Below are 17,997 nucleotides of genomic sequence, written 5' to 3' on the forward strand. Positions count from 1 at the left end.
TGAGCTCTGATCATCCAGTCATTGAAGTCAGGTCAAGTGGGTATTATCTGCAAGTGTGGGTGTTACGCAAATGTCCTCTCTTCTTATCAGCTGGACGCTTCACTCTCCACTCTAGTCTTCTGTGGCTATGTCACTGACTCTGGGCCCAAAAGTCCCCAGGTCTTGCCACACTGCTGGCCAACCAGGTCTCCACCCAGGTTCACAAGAGTCTATTGAACATCGTAGGACTTAGCTCACAGCTTCATTGCTGTTTTTCCCTCACTTCCCTTTATTGGTGATGAACGTGGTCACCAATCAGAGCTCATGTCTGTTCGTGTATTCCCATTGAGTTTTAGTCTTGGGAAGGGGTTTGCCCTGAGGCGATCCAACCACTTGCCTTGATGTCTCCTGGGCAAGCAACTTGCCTGTTCTTGTAGTAATCAGTTGGACTGCCTTCATTGTTTTGTATTTTTCCTGTTGGTCTTTCTTTCAAGAAGTATCTTCTGTTCTTCTAGCTGCTCCAGGCTGGTCTGCTTATCCTTTCCAGGGGAAATTTCCCACCTCAGAAAATTCGGGATGAGGTTCAGGACTCCACCTATGGTTTTATGTAATGCAGTGGCTCTGCAGGAAGCCTCCTTCACTGGGCACGTTATAGTCCCATTTTAGGCATTCCAATCAGTTATAGGTAGAAGACAGACTTACAAGCTTTCTATGACGATACTTCTGGCTATTCCTTTCTCTCCCCATCAAGTGTTTATTTTATAATGGTATGCCAAGGAAACCAAGATTCAAAAGACAGCCAAGCATCTTAACATTATTTCTCCCCTTTTGCCCATTCCAACCATGTCTCAATCCCTGTATCCCAAAGCCCTGTTGTTCAAAGGTTGTGCATACATTATTATTTACCTCTTTCCCACTTAGCCCATGCAAACCTGCCTAACTTTTTTCCCATCTGCCTTGTTCCAACAATATTCTTAAGTACCTTCTGAATCACCAATTAAAAATGACATGATGTTCTTTGAAAAACAACTTCTCATACTCCAGTTCATTGAATCAGCAATCAATAATTTTTATCTATCAAACTCTTCAGCTAATCAAAATATGCTAGTTCTTCTCTTTTGGATAAAGAGTAAGTACTGTCCAACATATGAAAAGTTGCATTTAGTAAAATCCAGTTCATCGAGGCTTACTTTTAGTCTCTCTCCCCTGTTGAATCTGTAGATTGGAGAAGCCATAAAGAAAGGCTCAGAGAACGACTTGTTTCTTCACTATATCTTCATGGACAATGCCTTTGAACTCCCCACTGGAATTGGATTGCAATTGCAAGTGTCCTCATCTGGAATCATCACTCCTGGGACCAAGGCTGGACTGAAACTTGAACTAGCCAATGTAAGACATTGTTCACTTTTTTATTCTATATGTTCTTTTCCTCCAGAATAGGTGTCTGGTACAATTTTAAGGTCTGTTTCTAGTTCAAGACAAAGCTCATCATTATTATAATCACCTTCTTAGTTGTTATTATAAGTGTTAAGATTTCCTAGGGTGCTCTGTCTCACTAACTCCAATGTGATAGGCAAGAACACTAAGTCTCTGCTGCTTTCTCAATAAGTGAGAATTCCTGTCAACTTTTCATTCTGTTACATTTAAAGTTCACTTGGGTACTTTCTAGTTCTGGGTATCAGTGTACCCTGGCAATGAGAAACTGAATACTTGGCTTTGCTTTCTCCAAACAAATCACAATAGTGCTTGCTGAGGTATGAGTCATGCAGAGATGCTTGCCCAGGGATGACTGACTGTCACGGACTGAGGTATTTTTACAAAGTTGAAAATGCTGTTTTCTAACTTATAGATGCAGGCTGAACTGGTGGCAAAGCCCTCTGTGTCAGTGGAGTTTGTAACAAATATGGGCATTATCATTCCGGACTTTGCTAGGAGTGGGGTCCAAATGAACACCAACTTCTTCCATGAGTCAGGCCTGGAGGCTCGTGTTGCCCTGAAGACTGGGCAGCTGAAGTTCATTGTTCCTACACCAAAAAGGCCAGTCAAGCTGTTCAGTGGCAGGTAATTCTTTTATCCAGCTCTGTCTGCTTTGCCAATTTAAAAGAGAAATTTGAGACTGTATTTGCAGAATTTGACCAGACTAGACAGCTACTGAGACACATTTAGGCCATAGTAGACTGGGAGATTTCTGGATTACCTATTTTTAATTACCTATTTTAATTCAACCTCAGTAAAGAGTCCTGGTGTAGCATTGTCAGATAAGTACTGGACTGTTAACCGCAGGTCAGCAATTTAAACCCACCAGTTGCTCCTCAGAAACTCTATCCAGGGTTGCTATGAGTTGGAACCAACTTGATGGCACTTAACAACTTGTTGTTAGATTGTTTTTGTTTTCTTTTCTCTTTTTGTTAGAATGAAGAAACACTGCTGCTGTTGTTGTTGTTTTGTTAAGGGCCTTCCAGTTGGTTCCAACTCATAAGGACCCTGTATAAGATTTCCAAAGCTATAAATCTTTTCAGGAGCAGAAGGCTCATCTTTCTCCCATGGCGCAACTGGTGGGCTCTAACCACAGGCCCTGTAGCTTACAGTCCAGTGCTTATTTACAGAGTCACCTTGCTTCCTGAAAAAACAGTAGCTCTGGAGAAATTGTCCTCAGGAAATTAACATTTTCCCCAGGAAAAATACCAAGGGACATACCAATTTGTGTTAGCTAGCTCAGTGGCACTGTATGATCAGTACTGGACTTTTAACTGCAGGGTCAACAGTTCTAATTCACCAGCTGGTCCTTTAAAACCCTATAGAGGGTCTCTAGGAGTCAGAACTGACTCAATGGCACTTAACAATAACAACAGCTCAGTGGGTATGGTTAAGCATTCAAGTGCTAAGTAAAGGTTGGGTACTCAAACCCACCTAATAGCTCTACAAAAGAAAAACCTGGAAATCTGTTCCCGTAAAGATTACAACCATTCTATTCTGTCATGTGGGGTCGTTATGAGTCAAAATTGAGTTGATGTCACCAAATAACAACAGCTTAGTGGGTAAAGCATGTAACTTTATGGTTTGAAAATACAGCCTTATATTGAAAGGTCTACTTTCAATGATATACATTCCTTCATTCATTCAAAAATAGTGTTTAATTGCCTAGTATGTACCAAGCATATTGAGAGACACAAGATCCCTGAGCTTCCAGAGCTTTCAGTTTACAAGAAAAACATACAATTAGACAAGTAACAGCAATGAAGAACACTGTGTTAGAGGATGCATGAGGGTGGCATGTAGCCTTTGTCATGTAGCCTATGGTAGTTAGAAAAAGCTTTCTGAGAAAAGTGATACATAAACTAATATCTGAAGGTTGTGTCAGAGTAACCCATCAAAAACAAGACCTAGGGAAAAGCTCTTGTAATGGTCTAGAAGAAAAATAATACAATTATAGGAATTGAAAGATGTTCAGTATAGTAAAATGCAAAAGTAAATTAATGAGGGATACCTGGAGATGAAGACGCCTGGAGTGGTACTATAGGATAAGCACTGTACTATGAATCATAAGGTCTGTGGTTCAAACCCACCATTTACTCCTGAGAAACTCTATATAGAGTGGCTATGAGTCAGAACTGACTGTACTGCACTTAACTATCAAAACTGTGGAGATGTTATAGAGGTCAGGCAATGATAAGATTTATAAATCATTTTAGGAAGTTAGAACTTCTTCTGAAGGCAAAGGAAAAATAAAGTTGGTGTACTAGAAGAAATACTCTATGCCAGTGTGAAAAATGGGTGGGAAACAGGCACAATTGAAGAAAGGGAGACTAGTTAGGATTCTGTTACAATGGTAGAGGTGAGAGATGGTAAGAGTCTGTACCAGCAGAGGGCCAGGGTGTAGGGAGGAGTGAGTAGAAGCTAGGAAGTGTTAGGAGATGAGTAGTTGGTGATTGGCTGGATATTGGAGGTGATGAAAAGGGAAGAGGAAAAGTGAGTAGGGTGCCCTTTATTTAAATTGGGACTACAGAGGGAGAGAAACTGGTTTAGAAGATAGGGTCCAATTTGGATATCCTGCAATTGAAGTCCTGTGATGAAGCCATTTATAAATAACTAGATGAATATTGGACCTGTCGGCCAAGTACCTATACAGGTATATGCTGGTGATTCCCAAATCTAATTTGGAGCTCAGTAAAGACATTTGAACTCCAAATATAGATTTGGGGATAAACAATGTATAGAGATACTTGAGGTCAAACAGCAATTGGTTTAAGTGAGAAGTAAGAGACTACCATGAAAACACAAATATTTGTATTAAACGTTTAATGGAGAAAAAAACTAAGCAACTAAGAATGAGAAGGAATGACCTGAAGGACGGTGAAGATGGTAAGTAATTGTAGAAACGGAAGAACAACCATGAGGTGGGTGACCCCAGAGGCAGGCTAGAGTGAGTGGTTAAAGTTCTACCACACCAGATAGCATGGTCTTAGTGGTCTTAGGACATCCTTAAGTGGAAAAGAATAAGCTAGTTCAAAGAAAGTATCCTTGTACAAAACAAAAAACAAAAAAACCTTGTACTTATGTATGGTTTACTAGTTTTTCAAGTACGCATTTGGGAGAAGGGCACCATATCTTTTTAGATGTTAGGGTCTTTAAAGTCTTAATCTTGTCATGGGTAAGGAATTCTTCTGAATGCTTCTGAGAGTTCAAGGAAGATAAGGTATAAACAGTTCCCTTAGACTGAGGAGCAAGAAGGTGATTAGAGATGCTGACAAAAGTAGTTTCAGGAACATGATGGTGGGGTGGTGGGGGTGGCAGTCAGATCATAGTTTATTGAAAAATGTTTGAAAGAAAGTAGAGATTGCAAAAGCAGAAAACTCTCTTAGGAAATTTGTGAAGGGGATAAGAGTGAGCTGTAGCTAGAAGGGAAAGAAAGATGTGTATATGTGCTTTAGGGAGTGACTTGAGCCTCTTCAATGTTGGAGGAAAGACTACAGACAATAGAGGTGGGGAACACTCTTATCTAAATGACATCAGATGAAGGAAGAAGAATGCCTAAATTCAGATAGCAGAATCAGTAATTTAATATCTCTGAGCCGCCAATTCCCCTATAAAATGGGAATCCTAGTTCTTATTTTCAGATTTGTTGTAGGGATTGCTGATAGTAAACATAAAGAATTTAGTACAATGTCTGAACCACAAAAATAACTATAACTGTCATTGAGATTCTTTCAGGACGTAGCGAAGGTATGGCAGGTGTGGCACATGCCCTGGGTGGCACTTGAAAGGGATCCCACCGAGCATTTTCTAATAACCATCTCAGTTTCCATTGTCTGCTGTAAGAGATCAGCCAGGAAGTTAGAACTAATACTTTTGTATTTGAGAGTCTCCATGAGTCAAAGCAGACTGTGATCTTGTTCTGTTGATTGTAGACAGAGACGAAACTGGGGAAAAAATTTCTTTGAGCACATCAAAGACCAATTTTCCTCAGTAAAAGCAAGGAAGGTGCAGTTGTAATTTTCACATAGTACCAGCATGTGTTAAGTACAATATTAAGAGTTTGACATACATTTTTGAGCTGATAATATATGGTAAAGTTATCTAAAAGATGGGTGTCAAATGTTTAGACAGGGTCGTGATTTCAATGTATACCATACGTACTATTTTTGTAGATATGCCTCTGGATTCTTTACATTATTATTTATTTCTCAGTAACTCAAAGACTTCAATGTGGGTATGGACAGAGGGGAGAGAAACAGGTCAGTTTGAACCACAAGGTCCACAGCTCAAACTCACCAGCAGCTCCTCAAAAACCCTATGCAGGGTTGCTATGACTCAGAACTAACTCAACGGCACTGAACAACAACAACAACAACAACAGAAGATAACTCAGGTTTTTCCTTTCTTCACTAGTAACACATTGCATTTGGTCTCTACCACCAAGACGGAAATGATTCTACCTCTGATGGTGAACAGGCAGTCCTGGGCAACTTGCAAGCCTTTCTTTACCGGCCTGAACTACTGTACCACTGGTGCTTACTCCAATGCCAGCTCCACAGATTCTACCTCATACTACCCACTGACTGGAGACACCAGGTTAGACATGCTCCAGGTGCAACCCACCACTTACCCACTTCAGCATTCTGGCCACCTAGTGGGACAAAGGAAGAAGTGTTGTGTGTTGTAGACCTTTGTCAGTAGGGATTTACACCATCCTTTGATTATGTAAAACAGTGGCCCTCTGCCCCATCCCATCTAAAGTATGTTCACACTCCTACCAAAACTTTAACTCTAGGCTGGGTGTCTCCACAGATGGGGGGTGAGGGGGGTCTGTTGTTCAAAAAGATACCCCAAGGTGATTCTGTTATACTCCCCCAAGGGAACTGCACCCATCACAGTTGAAAATCATTTCTTTAAAACCACCTTATGTGGCACTATAGGTTAAGCACTAGGCATCTATCTGTAAACCTACCAGTCTTACCTTGGAGACAATATACAGGGTCTCTATGAATCAAAAGAGACTCAACAGCACTAAACAGTAACAACTTGTAAATGATCTCTTCTCTTTTCCCTTAGTGTTAGATTAGGAGACCTAGTTTGCTCCTAATCCAACTTCTGTGGTTCTGAATCTTTAGAGACACTGGTTTGGCTATTTCTAGAGCTCATATTTAAGAGTTCCTTGCTGTCTCTGCTCTCCCCTCACTTTACTGGTTTGCAGTCAGCTCATGCTCTTCTTGTCTAAAAAATCCTGCCATTCCTGGGTCTGTCTTTGCCTAGGGATCTTGGATGGGCCAAAAAGGATCATAAAGATTATCATTAGTTAAAGATCAGAGACAATGTTAAAGTAAGAGTCAAATTTTTGTTGTGACTGTCGCTGAGTGGTTCGGGGGTACATCAGATTCATCACTGGAAAATTCTAACATTATAACTGAATTTTACCACCTTTAGATTTGAACTGGAACTCAGGCCAACAGGAGAAGTAGAGCAATATTCTGCCAGTGCAACCTATGAACTCCAAAAAGAAGGCAGAGCTTTAGTGGACACACTGACGTTTGTAACACAAGCAGAAGGTCAGTATCTGAAAAGGGCTCCTCCATCCCTGCACACAGTCTCAGAATTATGACTCACAAGAAAAACATGTTTCACTTAATGCTTTCAACAAATATTGAGTAAGTATCTGATAACCTTTGGTTCTTAGGGCTGGGACTAAAACAGGTAGTCTTTGCCCTCATGGAGCTTGCAGTAAACACCCAAACAAGTAAATATTCAAAATGTCAGATCAGTGTTGGTAAGATAAATATAACAAGAAGGGGCCTAAGGAATAACAGAAGTTGATGGAAGCAAGACTGAGCCATTTGGAACAATGAGCAAAAGCCTTAATGATTTGGTGAGCATTTAAAAGAGAACTGAAGTAGGTAAGGGAATACTCCAAGCAAGAAAGAATGTTCCAGGCTAAGAGTCCAGCAGATGTAAAAGCCCTGAGGCTGGTGCATGCCTACCATGTTTGAAGAAGGGGAACAAGGCCAGTATGGTTGAAGCAGAGATCAGAGAGGGAAATAGAAGGAGATAAAGTCATATGCAAATTCAAACTGAAGCTGAAGAAAATGAAAACAAGTCCATGAGAGCCAAAATATGACCTTGAATATATCCCACCTGAATTTAGGGATCCTCTGAAGAACAGATTTGATACATAGACACTAAAGACTGAAGACCAGAAGAGTTGTGGGATGACATCAAAGAACATCATACACAAAGAAAGCAAAAAGGCATTAAGAAGACAAGAAAGAAGGAAAAGATCCAAGTGGATGTCAGAAGAGACACTGAAACTTGTTCTCCAGCACAGAGATGCTAAAGCAACTGGAAGAAATGAGGAGGTACAAAAACTGAACAGAAAAGTTCATCAAAGATCAGCTCGAGAAGACAAAGTCAAATATTATAACGAAGTGTGCAAAGATTTAGAGTTAGGAAACAAAAAGGGAAGAGCATGCACAACTTCCTTAAGCTGGGGAACTGAAGAAAAAATTCAAGCCTAGAGTTTCATTATTGAAGGACTCTCAGGCCAAATGATTGAATGATGCAGAAAGCATCAAAACAAGATGGAAGGAATACAGAGAGTCACTGTACCAAAAGGAAACGCTGTATGTTCAACCATTTCAAGAGGTAGCATATGATCAAGAGCCAATGATACTGAAGGAAGAAGTTCAAGGTGCACTGAAGGAATTGACAAAGAACAAGGCACCAGGAATTCTTTCAACAAAGTGAGGAGGCACTGGAGGCACTCACTCATCTGTGTCAAGAAATCTGGAAGACAACTATCTGGCCAACTGATTGGAAGAGATCCATATTTGTGCCCATTCCAAAGAGAGGTGACCCAATGGAATGTGGAAATCATCAGACAATATCTTTGATATCCCATACGAGTAAAGTTTTACTAAAGGTAATGCAGAAATGGCTGCAAGCATACATTGACAGAAAATCTACAGAGGTTCAAGCCAGATTCAGAAGAGGACGTGGAATGAGGGATATCACTGCTGACATCAGGTGGATCTTGGCTAAAAGCAGAGAATATCAGAAAGATGTTTACCTGTGCTTTATTGACTATGCAAATGCTTTCAATGGTGTGAATCATGACAAGCTATGGACAACATTGTGAAGTATGAGTATTCCGGAACACTTAATTGTACTCATAAGGAACCTGTATATAGACCAAGAGGCAGTCAGTCAAACAGAACATGGGAGCACTGAATGGTTTAAAATTAAGAAAGGTGTGTGACAGGGTTTTATTCTTTCACCATACTTATTCAACCTGAATGCTGAGAAAATAATCTGAAAATGTGGGTTCTATGAAGAAAAATGTGATATCAGGATTGGAGGAAGACTCATTAACAACTTGCGATATGCAGATGATACAACCTTGCTTGCTGAAAGTGAAAAGGACTTAAAACATTTACTGATGAAGATCAAAGAGCACAGCCTTCAGTATGGATTGCATCTCAATGTAAAGAAAATAAAAATCTTCACCACTGGACCAATAAACACCATTTTTATCAATGAAGAAAGGATTGAAGTTTTCAAGGACTTCATTTTTCTTGGATCAACCATTAACAGTCACGGAAGCAGCAGTCAAGAAATCAAATGATGTATTGCATTAGACAAATCTGTTGCACAAGACCTTTTTAAAGTGTTGAAGAGCAAAGATGTCAGCTTGAGAACTAAGGCACACCTGACCCAAGCCATGGTATTTTTAATAACCTCATACGCATGCAAAAGCTGGACAGTGAATAAGGAAGATCCTAGAAGAATTGATGCTTTTGAGTTATGGTGTTGGAGGAGAATATTGAAAGTACCATGGGCTGCCAAAATGACAAACAGATCTCTGTTGGAAGAAGTGCAGCCTGAGTGCTCCTTGGATGCCAGGATGGCCAAACTTCGTCTCTCTTAATTCGGACATACTGTCAGGAGGGAGCAGTAGCTGGACAAGGATCTCATGTTTGGTAAGGTGAAGGGTCAGAGAAAAAGAGGAAGACCCCCAGCAAGATGGATTGTCAAAGTGGCATCATCAATGGGCTCAAGTGTGGCAACAATTGTGAGGTTGGCCTAGGACTAGGCAGTGTTTTGTTCTGTTGTGCATAAGGTCACTATGAGTCAGTACCGACTCAATGGCACCTAACAACAACAACAACAAAGAGAACAAAGGAGAAGCTGGAGAAAATTACCTTGTGGGTCATGATAAGAACTTTGTCTTTTACTATAAATGCAATAAGAAGCAGAAGGTTTTCATGATTTCATTTATGTTTGTGTTGAGAAAAGACTATAGGAAGACAAGAGCAGAAAACTGGTATGTAGCAGTAATCCAGGCATGAGATGATGGTGGTTTGGATTAGCGTGGTGACAGAGGAGCTATATATGAGAAAAGGTCAAATCCTGGCCATATTTTGAAGAGTCTGCTCACAAGGTTGCCATTATATTGAATGTTGCATGTAAGAGAAAAAGAGAAATCAGGATGACTCCCAATTTTGTTTCCCAAGTTATTAAAGTGTGGAGTTGCCATTTACTGACAGAAGGTTACTGGAAAAGTAGATTTGTGGGGCTAGGCAAACTCTGGTGCTCACTTTGGAAGAGTTTTATGTAGGGACAATACATCATACAATGAAACTAAGAGGTAAAACAAAGCCCACAGGAAAGATGGGGGTGGGGGTTGGGTACATACTAAGAAAGAAAAAATGATGCCAATATTTTGAAAATAATATAAAATGGATAAACATAGAAATTGAAGAAACCCTGGGAGTGTTTTTTTACAAAGAAATGATTTGGGAGAGGGGAACCTGAAATAGGGGTGGACAGGGACCAGGAATCTCTTGATGATAATAATATGGAGGTATGGGGTAGGCCTGCCTTACTGTGTCTTGAACACATTGAGTTTTCCCCACATCAGGTTTCTGATTTTCCCTTACTGAAAGGCTCTCCCCCAGATATCTGCATGCTCAGCCTCTCTCCTCAATCCCGCCTCTACCTTCATAAACCCTTTTCGAAGAGAGCCTCTCTACTTACAGCATGTAAAACAGCACCTCTTCTTTTCCCTAGCCTCCTCTTCAGTTTTGCTTTTCTCCGGAACATTTATAATAATCTGACACAAATAACTTCCTTATCTATTGTGTATACATTCTCCCACACTATAATGTAAGTTCCATGAGAGCCAGGATGCATATAACAGCAATCAGTAAGTATTTGTACATTGAGTGAATGTATAAACAGCAATGAGTTTAAAATGTCCTTATTTAAACCCATTAGGTACCTGTGGTTTTTCTTCCTTTTATTGTCCTTCCTTCCATACACAGTTTCTTAATACACATTTATTAATTCTCTTGTACATTCTTTCAGGTGTGGCACAGAGTGAAGCTACTATGATGTTCAAATATAACCGACAAAGTATGACTTTGTCCAGTGAAATCCAAATTCCACATTTTGATGTTGATCTTGGGACAGTCCTCAAAATTAGTGATGAATCTGTTACAGAGAAAAAATCTTACAAGCTCACCTTGGACATTCAGAACAAAAAAATCACTGAGGTCACTCTTACTGGTCACATGAGGTAAGGAAGGCTTAGGTGATATGTCCTGAGCTGCTCTGTCCCTTCTTCCTCTTCATCTGCAAAGCTGGCCTGCAGATTGTTACCAAGGCTGCATCCAAGTAACAGAAAGCCCTCATTTTAGCACATGTCCAATTGGACCTTCCTACCATTTGTTGGGAACTTACTATTCACCAGACACTGTGCTGGGTGCTTTGTTGAGATAATCTGTTTTCACAATGAACTACAAACCAGGTATGAGTTATTACTGTTTAATAGATGAGAAAATGGTAGCTCAGATGGGTTAAATAACTTGGCCAATGCAATGTTGTTGTTAGCTGCTACTGAGTCAGTCCTCAGCTCATGGTGACACCATACACAATGAAATGAAACCCTGCCTATTCCTGTGAAATCCCCAGGATCAGTTGGGGATCAGAAGTTGTGATTCACAGGGTTTTCATGACTGAGTTTATTAAGCAGATCACCAGACCTTTCTTCCTAGTCTGTCTTCGTCTAGAAGTTTTGCTAAAAGAAGCTATTCAGTGTGCAAGGCTTCCTTGACAGACACATAGAGGCTATGCATAAGAGGCTGGGAACTGAACGTGAGTCTCCCACATGGAAGGTGAGAATTTTACCATTGAACTACCCATGTGTCCTAGCCAAGGCAATGAGCTAGTAAATGGTAGAGCTGGATTCAAACAGTTTTGAAAATTCCTCCCCGCTCCCAAATTCATCCATGGGAAGTCCTGCTTTTGTGCTGAACGTTGTCTTTAGAAGTTAATTAGTGTGAATTCTGGTAATTTCTCTGAACCATTCACATATCTGGTTTTTGTTACCATAAAAGGAGCTTCTGTTTTATCCAGCCGTCTTCCTGGAATGCATAAATTCATTGAAGCCAACTGATTTTCTTTACAACAGTTGTGACATTAAGGAAGAAGGCAAAATCAAGGGTGTTATTTCCATACCCCGTTTGCAAGCAGAAGCCAGAAGTGAGATTCTCACCCACTGGTCCCCCACAAAATTGCTCCTCCAGATGGACTCCTCTGCGACAGCTTATGGCTCAACGATTTCCAAGAAGGTGACATGGTGCTATGGTATGTGCCTTTCCCCCCCAGACTAGGCCTTCTAAAAACACTGCTCCCTGGTGCAAATGTTGAGAACCATTAAAGGCTGATCTGGTACCATCTACAGCTGTTTCATATGTGTGTTTCTAGATGAAGAGAAGGTGGAATTTGAATGGAACACTGGCACCAATGTGAACACCGAAAAAGTGGTTTCTAATTTCCCAGTGGATCTCTCTGATATTCCTAGCAGCTTGCATCTGTATGCCAACAGCCTCTTGGATCACAGAGTTCCTCAAACAGACACAACTTTCCGGCACATGGGTTCCAAATTAATAGTTGTAAGTATAAATAAGTCAGTCAATAAATGTATGATGGTAAGTACTAATTACATACTCAACCCTGAAGCACAGAACACTATCCAAAGATGTATAAGGCATCCTTGCTACCGCTAGAGAATTCTTGGGAAGAAAATACTCATACATGCAAATACTCATATATGAATGAAGCACTCTATAATAAATGTCAAATGAATGCTAATAAGAGAGATTTTTTGTGCCTAGAAGTATCAAAAGAAGCTTCAGGGTCCGACTATGCTATACATTCCTTTCACAAAGTAGATGAGGAGATCAGTGAGCCATAATCCAGTTTTCTCGGATTTATTTTACCTTTCAGTGCTGTATCCTGCTTAATAACTGGTCTTTCAAATGTGGATTATTACCTAATGTTAATATACTCTGACACTTATCCATGTGTTATTTTTTAAAACATCTCTTCTTTTGTAGGCAACAAACACATGGCTTCAGAAGGTATCCAGGGACCTGCCTTATACCCAGATTTTGCAAGATCACCTCAATGGCCTAAAGGAGATGAACCTACAGAAAATGGGATTGCCAGAATTCCACATCCCAGAAAACCTATTCTTGAAAAGGTAAAAGAAGAAATCAGAAATGTTTGTTCAACAATGCAAAGTAAATGGAAATTTTTGCTTTGCAATGACTTTTTTTTTCATTTACATTTTTCAAGAAAACAACTGAAACATTTTAGAGATTAATTAATTTAACAAAATGCTATGTATTTCTGCTATATGGTACAAAAGGTTTAAAAGTGAATGCCAACCAGTCAGGAAGAACCTAACATAATTGGAGGATTCTGGTACTTTAACACTTAGATGCTTCATTAACAACAACTGTAATTATCACCTGCAAACCCAAATTCTAAATCCATTCAATTTTTTTCTATCATAAATAAACTTCATTAAGAATTGGAGTATTCTCATAATTATTTAACTTGAAATTAAAGAATGACTTCTAGTTTGGCACTGTAGGATCAGCACTGGACTGTGAACCACAAGATCGGCAGTTCAAACCTACCAGCTGCTCATCAGAAACCCTATCCAGGGTTGCTATGAGTTGGAATCCACTCAACAGTACTTAGCAACAAACAAGAGGATTTATTGACTACAGACTGGCTGTTGAAGTATAATGAGTCAGAACAGCCTCAATGAAACACTGAATGAAGGCAACAATCTAAGAGCATATTTAAGTCTAGTAGTATACCTTAGGAATCGTAGTGCAACGCTGTAGAACAAGCACTGGACTGCTAACTGTAAGATCAGCAGTTCAAACCCACCAGTCACTCCTCAGAAACCCTATACAGGATTTCTATAAGTCAGAACCGACTCAGGCACTTAACACAACCACAGTATACCTTAAGTCATTCCAGGCAAATCAGATTCCAAACTCTTGAGCCCACTTTAATTATTTATAGAAATGCATATAGTGCTTTGATTGCTGGACTTCATGAAAATATTTTAGAACTCAAAGAAAGCATGAGCTGAAAAGTCTTTTTTTTAGATTGCCTGTCCTTTGTATTATTTTCAGGATTAAGAAAACTAATATAGCCTGGGTCAGCTGGGCTTTTTGGTATTTTATGGCTGTGCAGCAAAGTTTAAAGAAAAAGATGAATATGAAAGGAATGAAGTGGGCCAAGCACTCATAGAGACAAAGCTCAGTAAAGATAGGGGAACTCTAGCAGTTCAGAGAGCCCAGAAACTTTCCTCCACTACTAGATGTCTCTAACCCTTGGTCTTTGATGTGCTATGTTGAAAAGACTGGGGCACGGGACTTTAGGATTAAACGGGACCTGTATTGTTGTCAGTACATCCTCTTACTGAATTTTGGGGTCCTCGGTAGGTAGCATCAACTTCTTGCTGAAGCAATACAATGGATAAGAGTTAATTTACCTACAACCTTTAAACCTTGGTGTATCACTTTATTACAATAGTTCTTTCTATGTGCATAGTACTGACATGATTGCAAAGTGGTATTTTTTATTTTAAGGTATTTTTTCTCATTTGATATCCAAGGCCAGTTCTGTGAGGTCAGCAGAAAGAGTATTATTATCCCTACTAGACAGGTAACAAAGACTCAGAGAAATTAATTCAGTGAGACTGTTGTTGTTTGCTTTTGAGTCGGTTCCAACTCATAACGACCCTATATCAGGTTTTCAAGAACAGCTGGTCGGTTTGAATTGCCCACCTTGCTGTCATCAGTTCTGTGCTTATCGTACAGCACCGAACCAGTGCCTGATTCACTTAGAGTTAATTGTTGTTGTTAAGTGCCATGGATTTGGTTCTGACTAAATGCAACTCTCTATAGGGAGTCCTGGTGTGGCGCTGTGGGTTAATGCACCAGACTGCAAAGCCATTTGAACTGCAAGGTCGGCGGTTCAAGCTCACCAGCTGCTCCTCAGAAACCCTATACAGGGTCACTATGGGTCAGAATCGCCTCGACGGCACACAACAACAAATAGGGTTTCCCAGGCTTTAAATCTTCACCGGAGCAGAAAGCCTCATCTTTGCTATGTGGAGCAGCTGGCAGGCTTGAACTGCAGACATTGTAGTTTGCAGTCTGGTGCTTACATATGGAGCCAGCACATTCTGATAGTCAATTAATGGAAGCTAAAACTACAATCCAAGTTTACTGGTTCCCATACCCTTTCTACATACCTAGTTGCCTCAATTTAATTTGACAAATAATTATCAAGTGTCTCCTATATGCAAGATACTAGGCTTGGTGCAGCTAAAAGATAGAAAATGCATAAGGCATAGTCCTTCCTTCCAGATAAATTACATTGTCACATGGACACTGACAAATGAACAAATAAATATTAATTAAATAAGCAAAGTTGTGTCATGCTTTTTGAGATATGTATAAGGAATGAGGAGTCCTGGAGTGGTGCTGTAGGATAAGCACTGGACCGCTAACTTCAAGGCCGGTAGTTCAAATCCAGCAGCCACTCCTCAGAAACCTTGTACAGGGTGGCATGAGTTGGAACTGACTCAACAGCCCTTAACAACAATAAGGGATTATGTGACTAAAAGAATGAGAGATTAACTATGACTCTGATGGTATGATAATAAGAAGTAGCTTTTGGGTGGGTTTTAAATAGATTTGAGTATTATGACAGGTAGAGGGAAGAGCCAAGGGATACGCAGAAGAGGGAGGAGCAGGAGGAAGAGTGTAGCATAGATTTCAGAATGGGATGTGCTTAGTGTTGTTTGGAAGAGCATAACTCTCCATCCCTGATGTCTGATTGTGAGAACGCTGTCTTTGTTCTTCATTTCAGTGATGGCCGGATCAAATACACCTTGAACAAAAACAGTGTGAAAATTGAGATTCCTTTGCCTTTTGGTGGCAAATCCTCTGGAGATCTAAAGATCTTAGAAACTATTAGACCACCAGCCCTTGGTTTAAAACTTGTGGGAATCCCCTTGCCATCTAAAGAGTTCCGAATCCCCACATTTACCATTCCTAAGTTGTATCCACTATGGGTACCTCTCTTGGGTGTTCTGGACCTGTCCACAAATGTATACAGCAACGTGTACAACTGGTCCGCCTCCTGTACTGGAGGCAACACCAGCACAGATCACTTCAGCCTGAAGGCTCAGTACCACATGAAAGCCAACTCTGTGGTTGACCTGTTCTCCTACAGTATGCAAGGTGAGTCATGCTTGGCCAGGCCCAGGTTCTGCAACAGACTGCAGCTTACATGTCCTCTTCTTTGCCCTCCTCTTGCCTTGCTCCGTGAAGACTCACTTAAATGTTTACATACTCATCCTGATTCATTACTATAGACTAGTCAGATATTTTCAGAGGTACCCACAGCTTTTCACTTACTGTTACTTAGCATTCCTATTATTATTATTATCATTATGGCATTGTTATTGTTGTATGTCATCAAATCAGTTCTGACTCTTAGCAACGCTGTATAGGATTTACAAGAGCAGCTGATGGGTTTGAACTGCCAACCATTTCCATGAAAAGCTTGAGTCTCTTATCCGTTGAACACAAGGAAATAGAATGATTTGGGGAGATACTGAATTCTTCTTCACATCCATTGAACTCATTGCCAGACAATTGTTCCAATTTTTACAATTTTCTATTTTGCCGTTGGAATTTGACTCATTTCTTTATCTAACTGTTTGCAGTGATACTGGGTTAGCTGCACTGAAAATATTGAAAGGTGGAGAAACAGATCTATTATTCAATAGGCCATTTATACTTGAGGTCACAGATTTGACTGATTCCTTCCCTTAAACTTATTTAAGTCTACTCTTTTGAAAAGCACAATTATTCTGGTGCCACATAGATATAGAAACATAAATTTTTCATTCAAAAGCCCACAAATATATTTTAAAAATTGAAACTTCAGGAAAAGTACAAAATGCATCATGCTTACTTTTAGCTCCTTGTTCAGGTTGAAAGTTGCATTGATAAGGAACAAAAAAAATCCTTATATGTCATGTGTTTTGTTTAGAATATTTCTTTGTCATTTTGAAATATATGGGTTTGAAAATAAAAGCCAAAATTTGTGGGGGTGAGGGAGTGTAAAGAACAAAGGTCATCCTATTTATATAGATTATGAAACTGATGATTTCCCCAGAATCATACATATAGCCTTCAAAAAAAAAGGGAGGGGGGGAATCAAAGGAATGTATTTTAATGTATTTTATTTTACTTCACATTTTTAGCAAAAAAGATTAGATGGTTTTCCCCAGTTTCTATGTTCCTAGAACTCATCTCCAGGTAGCTCTCTGAGGTGCTTGAGGACTTAATTCAAAAGATTCTACTTTATACACTTAGCTAGGAGTACTTAAGGAGCTCTGCTAGCATAGTGGTTACAAGTCAGCAGCTCAAAACTACCAGTGGTTCCTCGAGAGAAAGATAAGACTTTCTGCTCCCTAAAGATTTACAGCCTTGGAAACCCTATACAGGGTCGCTATGAGTCAGAAACAACTCCACAGCACACCACCACCATTATCACCAGGAGGGTTAGTTCTTTGAACACAGGGACCTTGCCTTTGAATTTCTGTATCCTTCATGGTCTTATAATATAAATCACACAAGCCTAATACTAGAAAAGAGAAGTAAAGATGTTTCTTGATGATGACAGAGAAATAATATCATCCATTTGTATATTTCCTTTTACATTGTAAAAACACAAATACATGCATTATCTCATACAATTATATCAGCAACATTATGATGTAGATATTATTAGCTACCTAAATTTACAGATGAGGAAATTGAGTCTCAGGGGAGTGAAGTGACCGTCTCAAGGGGCTGACTTTCCTGACATGAAGGTATTGAAGTAGGCAGTGAACACAGGGCTAAGGTAGGACCCTGTGAGGCCAAGCAGGGCCAAGAAGAGGACTAAGCCACTTCAAGAGGAGGTTCTGTGAAGACTGTCATAAGAAATGAGGCTAGGAAGAGAAGTAAAAGCCAGATTGAAGGACCTTGTTATGCTGGTGGACAAATGTTAACTAAAGAATGCAAGGAAAATTTCAGTACAATCTTTGATAAGAGAGCCCCTTTAAAAGAGAAAAGACTTGGGATTTCTTACAGACCT

At 39.9% G+C, this 17,997-nt stretch overlaps 1 protein-coding gene across 1 annotated transcript in view; it reads left to right on the forward strand.

Moving 5' to 3' along the window:
• Nucleotides 1-17,997, forward strand: part of APOB (apolipoprotein B) — a 53,453-nt gene that overhangs the window by 23,414 nt on the left and 12,042 nt on the right. The window contains exons 17-25 of the mRNA XM_006835248.1: nt 1,201-1,368; nt 1,829-2,040; nt 5,869-6,051; nt 6,904-7,025; nt 10,837-11,047; nt 11,942-12,117; nt 12,238-12,425; nt 12,870-13,015; nt 15,715-16,088. Coding sequence (XP_006835311.1) covers nt 1,201-1,368; nt 1,829-2,040; nt 5,869-6,051; nt 6,904-7,025; nt 10,837-11,047; nt 11,942-12,117; nt 12,238-12,425; nt 12,870-13,015; nt 15,715-16,088 — 1,780 coding nt within the window. The remainder of the gene's footprint in view (nt 1-1,200; nt 1,369-1,828; nt 2,041-5,868; nt 6,052-6,903; nt 7,026-10,836; nt 11,048-11,941; nt 12,118-12,237; nt 12,426-12,869; nt 13,016-15,714; nt 16,089-17,997) is intronic.

This window comes from Chrysochloris asiatica, unplaced genomic scaffold (assembly GCF_000296735.1).
Source record: "Chrysochloris asiatica unplaced genomic scaffold, ChrAsi1.0 scaffold00016, whole genome shotgun sequence".
Taxonomy (NCBI): Eukaryota; Metazoa; Chordata; class Mammalia; order Afrosoricida; family Chrysochloridae; genus Chrysochloris; species Chrysochloris asiatica.